A 9,830-nucleotide genomic window follows, 5' to 3' on the forward strand; every position below is an offset into this window, starting at 1 on the left:
CTATCCTTGAGTAACTCTGTTCATCCCCTATGGATGTGAAATGCATGACAAGCATCCTCATATAACACTTGTTAATTCTCCATGTTCTGCCTGGTCTACCTTTTGATTAAACAAACCCCAAATTTCTTAATAACAAAGATAAAAAAAAACAAAACGCTATTGGCAGATGAATATAAAAAATAATCAATGTTCAACTCACTGATTAACTCTAACCTCCACAATAAAAAAACTTTTAAACCAATAAAAAAAGGAGGAAAAAACAAACTTTGCTGATGAAACCAATTGGAAGTAAAAAATAAAAAAATAAATCAAATCTTAAACACACATCAGACTGCCAAATGGGCCCTACATTCACAAATCAAGAAACATAATCAGTCAAAAAGAGCAAGAGCAGTGAGCCTTTTAATAAACAATTTCTACGTATGCTGCCCCCTTCTGCCTTCCCAAAATCTCCCCTCAAAGGGTAAAACTTATTCCCAAAACACCCCTTCGGCCATCTCAAGGGTCCACTCAGCCGTCGATGCCTCCGAGGCTCCCCCCCTTCAAATCTCCGCCTCCTCCATTCCTGTCTCAAGTCTCAGCCCTCTGACTCGAAAAAAGCTCTTCAAACTCACGAGAAAAATATGGCCCTTTTCTCCCCTAAATGCCCCTCCTCTTCCCATTTTGCCCCCGCTCAGCAGCGCCTTAATCCCTCTCCCGTTCTATCCTCTCGAAAATGGGTCTCTCCTAAGTTGTCTAAGAAGAGGCAATGGCGTGTTGTTCGCGTCCAAGAAGGTGATTATTTTTCTTTTCTTCAGATTTTATAATTTTAATAGCCCTTTGATTTCTGCGTCACTTTCAAAATTTGTCCTTGATGAGGGATTATGGTGTTTATTGTTTGGTATAATTCAAAGAATCCATATGTTGAGAAGTTTATTTGAAACTGAAACCAATTTGATTCTGCAAATTTTAGCTCTGATTAAATCGTTATATTCTGACATATGTTGTAAATTATGCGTGGTTAAGTAATTAAGTTGCTTGCTCCTTGGTTGTTACTGCCTAACGAGCTAGTTTTTATGTTTTGGATTTCCTGCAATTTTTCATTTTTATGAGAAAATAGGGGGCCTTTGCGCAATTTATTGATTAAGAGAATAAAAAAGACGGGGATGCAACTGTTGAACCACATGTAGTAATTGAAGTTACCCGTTTCTCGGTTTTGTAGACAGGCTGTACTACATTGTAGATGATATCTGTCATTGAAGAGTTCATCCTGTTGAATATTCTTTGGTTTTTCTCTTTTTAAATCAACCATATAACCGCAATACTAGTGCAGATCGAATCATCACAAAGAGTTGATTGCATGTTGGACGACTTCCAGTCATCCCAAAACTCTGAAATAGATAGTGGGCAAGAGTTAGGCCGGAACCAGACTCCACGCTAATCTCGCAAAGCAACACCCCAGTAGAATATGCTGAGATGCATAATGGCAAAATAGAGAAAATAGAGAAACATTCATACCTTGCTTCGGGAGATCAACCTTCGTAGGAAGATAATCTGACATGGATAACCAAGCATGGATCTAGAGGGAAAATTTCCATTTTTATGAATGATATAGTTTTTATATAGATATAAGTTCACAACTAGACCAAGAATTCTGAGCTACTCCATCAGTGAAAGTTGGATTCGCTGGAATTCTAGCATCTTGAAAACCTTAAATCTCTTGTTGATCTCTATTTCCTGCATGATTTTGGTTTACTGGCATTTCTTAATTATCTGATTTGTGTTGTTATGTTTGATTGGTTCTGTTTGTAATGGACCTGGTTTCTGTAGGTAGTAATACTATGGACATGATTCAAATATCATATGATCAGTTGTAAAGCGGATGTTAAACCCCTATTTATCTCAAGCTATTTTTTGGTCAAGCTGTCTTTGTAATAGGGATAGAAAGCAGCCTTGCCATAACACTAAAAGAGATGGTTAATAGGGAAGTGTACCTAATTTTATTGGTAGGCAGTTTGTGTTTATGCAATTAGGAAACATACTCTGCAGGTCCTATAGATCGCTGAAGAGTACAAGAAAGATGAAAATGTGGAAAGACTTTGTATTGAGATTGTTAATTTGTTATTATCAGTTGTCCTCCTTACTGTAGTTCGCTAGTCCTTGCGTGGATGCATTGTTTCAATGCTATTAAAGCTCTTGGACAAGTGAGACTTCTGTTATATGAGCCACAGTTATCTACTTCCATGAAAGTATTTACTGGCTTGGTGAAGTAAATACTAAATAGTTTCCTGGGTGTCATCCACTCATTCACATTTGGTGAATGTGTTTACTTTCTTGATATCTTTCATTTTTATGCCTGGCTTCTACTCAAATTGATTGCACAAAAGCTGAAATCTTTGTGTTGTTTCAGTGTGAAGACATAGGTTCCTCTAGGGGGTGCTATTCAATTGTGTTCTTTAATGATTGAGGCAGTTGTCTGAAAGGGTCTTTTTTGAGATTGGGACCTCTTGAGGATTTTTTCGAGAGATTTTATGAGGGTAATCGATGATTTTTGGATAATTGGAGACTGATAATTTTGGAGGTCTTTTGTTATTATCAAATATTTTAGTTCAAAAACATTCTAACTAAAATAAAATCTAATTATTATTAGTAATTAGCACTAAATAGTTAGTTTATCAGGGTACATGTACATATTTCATAACTAACATTTAGTTATTAGTTGATTTGAAATTTAATAATTCTTTTATTATTTGTAGTTTGCAAGCTCGTTAAGTATATAAAATTTTTGAAAAAGTATTAAACTACTGATATGGTTACAGTGTTCTTCATTTTCTCATATTTAATTGTATGCTTGTTAAAGACATCATGAAGTTTTTTTGTTTAGTATTAAATATTACTCTTGGCAGGTTGCCCCATTTAAACGGTTGTCTTTTGCTTAAAACAATTGTTGATCATGCAAATTGCTAAATTGGCTTTTATAGTAGCGACAATCATATGTGTCTGTATCTTGCGTTATAAAAAGGTGACGAGTCCATTTCTCAAATACGTTTGCTAGAATAGAGTTCTAATACATATCTGGAACTTATGGTAATCTAAAATTTTCTAATATTTCTGTTTTAATATTAACAAAATGTCCTGAAGTGCATGTTCTTATTTTTCTACATCCCATTGACAACCCTTCATCCCTTGATCAACCTTCCTCAAGTTCCATTATTTTAAATCCTTTGTGTTTGAAAGTATGTGCATATACTTGCACATAATTCTAGGTTTTACCCTAAATTTTATATTACTTATAATAGCAGGTTCTACCGTACCTGTGGCCCCTGTCAAAGAGATCCCTGTGGAAAAAGCTGGTAATGGTGTATTGCCAGCTATATCTTCTTCTGAATTTCTTGACGCAACGAGTAAGAAAGGCGGGGAGTCAACAGTTAGTATAACAGTTGTTGGAGCATCTGGGGACCTTGCGAAGAAAAAAATATTTCCCGCACTGTTTGCACTTTATTATGAAGATTGCCTTCCTCAGGTTTGGTTTATTATAAACTTTTTCTTTGAAAATTTTCTTTTACTGAAGAAGTTTCCAGACAATGTTGTGCACTTCATATGTCTATATTACCACATTTTATTATCCCTGCAGCACTTTACCATTTTTGGTTATGCTCGTAGTAAGATGACAGACGTGGAATTAAGAACTATGGTCAGCAAAACACTCACCTGCAGAATAGACAAAAGGTGATCACTGCTCTAGGTTTTATCTTCTCTTTCATTTTTTTTTATTTTACTCTTTTCCTTCTTGCTTCAACTGTAGAATGTTGCATGAAGTTGTATTTCATTTTCTCCAGTGATTTATTCTACTTTTCAGGGAGAATTGTAGTGACAAGATGGAACAGTTTCTGAAAAGATGCTTCTATCATTCAGGTCAATATGACTCTGAAGAGCACTTTGCTGAGCTGCATAAGAAGCTGAAAGCGCATGAGGTAGTGTGATTTTTTGCATTATAACATGTTGATGACTTTGATTATACTTGGGTTCATTTAATGGCTTCTCATAACCTTACTAACTTCTGATGCTATTACCTGAGCATGCGAATGATTTTTGGTCTAGAGGAAAATTGTTTAGAGGTCTACTAACCTGGTATTGCTTCTTGAAATGTTATTCAGTGTTAAACTAAGTTACTCTGGACATTCTATAGGTATCTCTGGCCTGTCATGTTTAATTTAAACATTGTTATGCAGCTTATATAGTTAGGTGTGCAAGCTCTTGTAGCATCTCAAGGTTGTTCCTTTCTAGTTAAGGCTATATTAAGGAAATACTTACTGCAGAATCGAAAATAGGAAAACTGCCATGAAATCTGTTCGAAATCTTTGGATTAAGTCATATTAATTGGTGTCTGGGACGTGCTTTATACAGAATCCCAAATAGGAAGAATTGCATGGAAATCTGTTCGGATTAAGGTCGTATTAATTAGATAGGCAGGTGGCTTCTTACCTAACAAATTAGTTGATTCTTCGTACTGCCGTTTGTGTTATGCAAGTGATAATGTTGAGACAATACGGAGTTGGCTACATTAAGCATGATGTCAACACCCATACAGATGATCAAGATTTATCTAATGCTATTGACAGAAATACCAACAACCATATGGATGTTGACTCTAAGTATGTTTTTTTTTTCGCGAGGGTCTTTATTAGTTGAAGTGTAGAATTACTTGTCTTTCATATGCAGTTTTATCTTTGGTTGGGGGTCTTGAGTGGTTTTCCTTTTGAGTGTTTTAACATACTATAATCTATGTTAAACACAGACCAAATAGATTCTAATGGATGGAAGTTTTAAGATGGGTATATATGGGTGAATGAAACTTTGATAACCTTATGATCATTATTTGTGCCATCATTCTGCACCCTTTTGTGTTGGAAAATACAGATTTAGCTAGGTGAAGGAACAACAGATATTTAAGGAAGGAGAAAAAGGCCCCTTTTTTTTAGGGGGTGCAAGGTAGGTGATTTCATTTCGCTTGTTCGTAAATTTGAGGCGGCCCAGGCCCACATTGAAGTTAATCTGACTGAGGTTAGTGTAATCGAAGAATGATTAATTATAACATATTAGTACATATGAGTCAGCCAGTCTAGCTCTGAATCTAGTCTGAAGCAGCTAAGACTAATCCAAGAATCAGTAAAGAATAAGGACAAATATACTAAAAGTGCATATACCATTTTTAGTAAATGTAAACGCGTAGTTTCAAGTCCTAACAGGCTTGGTCAAGAGGCATACCAGAATCTCTAATCCACGGTTCTGATGATCCTTGTGCAATAAAAATAAGGGAATCTGTGCAACTATTTCAAAAATATCTGACAGTGTAGCTGAACCAATGCTGTCATTGTCTACTTTTTAATAGGGTTCTGAGGTTCAATTAGTTTACCATACCAATCAACCGAGGTTGACATTGACCTAAGTCAACCATGTTCTGCTTGATTAATCTCTATTATGTCTGTTACATAACCACTGTTTTAAAAAACCTCCGCCTAGTCCGCTTAGGCGTACGCCTAGATCTAGGCGGTACCTAGGCCGCCTAACTAACGCCTAGCGCCTAGGCGGTATTTAGGCTGCCCACCTAGATTTTACGAGCGTTTAGGGGAGCATTGTTTGCTTTTGTAGATTGCACCCTGTAGGCCTTGATTGTGATTTTATGTGTCGTAGCCTACACGTCCTCCAAACTCTATTAACCTCCAAATATGAACATCTCTACTACCTCCTCCGACCTTCAGCAAAACCTCATCGACCACCACTTAAATGAAGAAAGAAAAAAAAACGTCCAGAAACCGCTTAGACGCCCACCTAGGCGACTAAGCGCTGGGCGCCAAGTCCGACACCTAGAAGCGCCCAGCGTTTAATATAACATTGTACATAACATTGTTTTATGCAATATTTTGTAATAAGTATTAACTGATATTTTAAGTTTCCTCTGGCATTAGATTTCTGTCTAACAGTTAATGTTTTTTCTTTTACAATAAGTAAATGGTTACTATGATGAAGGTCGAATCCTGCAGTAATGGGCAGTGTTACATAAGGCACTAGGCGGGCTAGGCATTTGAGCCAACGCCTAGCACCGAGATGCCTAGGCGTACACCTATGCAGCATGTAGGCGTTTGGCTATTTTTAAAGTATTTAATTATAATAATTAATAAAATATGTATTAAATTCATATAAATAAATAAAAAAGATAGCAATTCTAGATCCACAATAAACCATGCATGCTTGAATACTAAAGCCAAAATAATAGCTAACAATATTATAGAAAGCGCTAGGAGGCCTAGGTGTTGGACCCGACGCCTAGAGCGCAGAAAGTATTTTTTTACTTTTTAATTACAATAACTGATAGTAAATGTCAATGTTAAGAAAGCTTAGGTGCCGGATTAGTGTTTAAGAAGATTTCTTTCTTCACTTAAGTAGTGGTCGAGGAGGTTTTGCTGAAGGTCGGATGAGGTAGTGGAGATGTTCATATTTGGAGGTTAGAGGGAGTTTGAAGGAGGTTGGAGGATGTGGAGGCTGCAACACTGAAAATCACGATCAATGCCTAATGGGTACAATCTATGTAAGCAGACAATGCTCTCCTAAACACTCCCAACATTTAGGTGAGCAACCTAGATACTACCCAGGCGCTCGGCGCTAGTTAGGCGGCCTAGGTACCGCCTAGGCCTAGATGTACGCCTAGATGGACTAGACGGATGCTTTTTAAAACAGTGGTAATGGGTTTTACATGTTCTGCATTAGCTAAAATATAATGTTTCTGAATCTCATGTTTATAGTTTGAGGGTAAATTAGGCCAATCTTTATCTCAAGGATAGAAGACTCCCAGAGAAAAAGTTATTTGGATCAAGCATTTTGCTGTTGCACCATTATCAAACTGATACATGGATTTTTCTTGTGCAATTCCATGAATTACATCTTTCTCACACGTTCGAATAATAAAATCGAATGCATAGAATTTCTTATTCCTCAAGTTCTCTTGCAGGCTGGGAGGGTTTCAAACCGCTTGTTTTATCTATCAATCCCTCCAAATATATTTATAAATGTTGTGAAATCTGCAAGCACATCAGCTTCTTCTGACAATGGATGGACAAGGGTGATTGTGGAAAAACCCTTTGGTAGGAATTCTGAATCTTCTGCTGCCTTGACAAGAGGCCTAAAGCAGTACTTGGATGAGGATCAAATTTTCAGGTAACTTATCCATTCTTAGCTGATGTTACTTCTTATCTTTTTGTTTTTCTGAAGAAGTTTTTTTTACTATATATGTTTCCCTTCTACAGAATTGACCACTACTTGGGGAAAGAATTGGTTGAGAATTTATCCGTTCTTCGTTTCTCTAACCTTGTTTTCGAGCCATTGTGGTCAAGGCAATACATAAGGAATGTCCAATTTATCTTCTCTGAAGATTTTGGCACTGAAGGACGTGGAGGGTACGATTAATACATAGATCTTAGTATTGATTTGAGTTGCCTTGTTGATTTTTGTTTTTCATGATCTTCTTTGTTCCTCTTTTATTTTTATTTAGGTACTTTGATAGCTATGGGATTATTAGAGACATAATGCAGAATCATCTGCTTCAGATATTGGCCTTGTTTGCCATGGAAACTCCAGTCAGCTTGGATGCAGAAGATATCAGAAATGAAAAGGTAAAGTGAAAGACTCCTCACTTTTTTCCCCACCTTTTTCAATTTTCCCCCTTTTAACACTTGTATGTTGGATTCTGGATTCTACATCAGACAGTTGAGACTGTTACCTTTTTACTAGTTTCTTACTATTTCCAATCCTGTGGATGTGGCTTCTGTATTTTCAATTCTAATTTTGCACCTGATGATAAATTTATTCACTCATCAAGCTGTTATTTTAGGTCTTCCTCTCCATTCTTACTCTAGCTCTCAGTTTACACTGAGACAGACATACTTGATCCTGATGCAACTTTCCATGCAAATAGGTAGGGCTTACTTTCAAAAGGAGCCATGATTAAAATCAACTTCAAATTTGGATCAGTTCGACCTTATCAATGCAAATTTATGAGTAACTCTTGATTATAGATTGCAATAGTTTTTGGCTCTTCTAGCATGAGATGCAACTGCTATTTTTTTCCTGGAATTCTCACCATCTCAATCTTTTTTCATGTTTTCCCCCTAAATATGTCTAGTTTTTGCATATATTGTGGGGGAGAATGGAAAGAGGTTTAAACACGTTATTCCATTTACATATAACGGGTGTTTGTTTACATTTTTTCAATTCACTTTCAAATTGCCAAATACCCTCATAGGTTAAGGTTCTACGATCAATGAAGCCATTGCAACTAGAAAATGTGGTGATAGGACAATATAAAAGCCATACAAAGGGAGGTATCACATACCCAGCATACACAGATGACAAGACTGTACCAAATGGTAGTATTACACCAACATTTGCTGCCGCTGCCCTTTTTATAGACAACGCAAGATGGGATGGGGTTCCGTTTCTTATGAAAGCAGGAAAGGCTTTGCATACAAAGAGGTAATGTTAATATTTACTACTTTAAGGACTTCTGTTTGTTATGTTAATCGAGAATTTTATTGCAAGTGCAGAGCGGAGATTAGAGTACAGTTCAGACATGTTCCTGGGAATTTGTATAAGAGGAATTTTGGGACCGATCTTGATCGGGCTACCAATGAGCTTGTGATTCGTGTGCAACCTGATGAGGCTATTTACCTAAAGATCAACAACAAGATCCCTGGTTTAGGGATGAGATTGGATCGCAGTAATCTCAATCTTCACTATGCTGCAAGGTACATGAACTTTTATAAACTCCTTTTCTTTTCCTTTTTGAAACGATTACTCTCAGAAGTGCTTAAATGCTGATGGAATATCAACAATTTGACTGTTCTGGATAGTTCATTTTTTTTTTCATCTAGCACAAAATTTCTCCCATTTCAGGTTCTCATTGGCTTCTTTTATTTTTAAGACCGGTTTTTCTTGTTTTTACTTTTTTGGTGAGTGCGATATGCAAGTCCAAAATCTGAAGATTTTTTTAACTGGTAACGAGAATGAACATTCAATTTTTTTACAGTTGGTAATGGAAATTAACCTTTCTTACCATAAAAAAAGAGAATGAAATTGGTAGAATCAAAGAAAGCTAGCTTTTCCGAACTGAAGATCCTACTATATACCAAATTCTATGCCTAAACTTACGGGAATATTTGAAATCTAATGCCTGCTTAATTGTGCCCTGTCTTCAAATGCATGCCTAAATTACACGTCTTTATGATTCATCAGTTTATCTTAACACTACTGCATTCCTTCATGCTCTCAATGAATATGTTATGAATATGTTAAATAAAATATATTGGATATATTTTTCATCTAGAGTGCTTTTGTGTGATGACTATTAGAACAGCCTCAGTATTTTGTTATATAACTGACTTCTATAGATATCATATCCGTATGTCATTACCATCCCTCTAAGAAGGAATCATTTCTTGAGAAAAGTTTCAGTGTTTACACCCTCATTATAAGTTTACAATATAATATTGAACATTGAAGAGAAGGTGCTGATGAATGTAGAAAATATCGTAATGCATTCTTGATATTTCTTGTTACCTTGTTCTTTTTGGATCAGTCTTCTGAAGGTTGCTAGGTGCTCAAGGGAATAAACCGAAAGATTGAGATTTACATTGTAGAACATGCAATGAGACAAGGAATAATATATAGTGATAGGAAAAGCATTTTAGGGTACAACGAAATCTATTCAAATTCCATCAACATTCTCTGAAACAAACACAGTTTTCATAACCTATATTCAAAATGGTTATTTGCATATACACCCCCTTTACTATTGT

At 36.1% G+C, this 9,830-nt stretch overlaps 1 protein-coding gene across 2 annotated transcripts in view; it reads left to right on the plus strand.

The window, feature by feature from the left end:
• LOC109837320 (glucose-6-phosphate 1-dehydrogenase, chloroplastic-like) overlaps positions 420-9,830 on the plus strand; it is a 12,811-nt gene continuing 3,400 nt past the window's right edge. The window contains exons 1-9 of one of the 2 annotated variants that reach the window (XM_020405511.1): positions 420-774; positions 3,279-3,502; positions 3,614-3,708; positions 3,839-3,953; positions 6,989-7,194; positions 7,284-7,433; positions 7,529-7,649; positions 8,279-8,508; positions 8,580-8,780. In XM_020405511.1, coding sequence (XP_020261100.1) covers positions 624-774; positions 3,279-3,502; positions 3,614-3,708; positions 3,839-3,953; positions 6,989-7,194; positions 7,284-7,433; positions 7,529-7,649; positions 8,279-8,508; positions 8,580-8,780 — 1,493 coding nt within the window. In that variant the 5' untranslated portion in view covers positions 420-623. The remainder of the gene's footprint in view (positions 775-3,278; positions 3,503-3,613; positions 3,709-3,838; positions 3,954-6,988; positions 7,195-7,283; positions 7,434-7,528; positions 7,650-8,278; positions 8,509-8,579; positions 8,781-9,830) is intronic. The other variant, XM_020405512.1, reaches the window with a different exon arrangement.

The sequence above is a fragment of the Asparagus officinalis genome, chromosome 4 (genome assembly GCF_001876935.1).
Source record: "Asparagus officinalis chromosome 4, Aspof.V1, whole genome shotgun sequence".
Taxonomy (NCBI): domain Eukaryota; kingdom Viridiplantae; phylum Streptophyta; class Magnoliopsida; order Asparagales; family Asparagaceae; genus Asparagus; species Asparagus officinalis.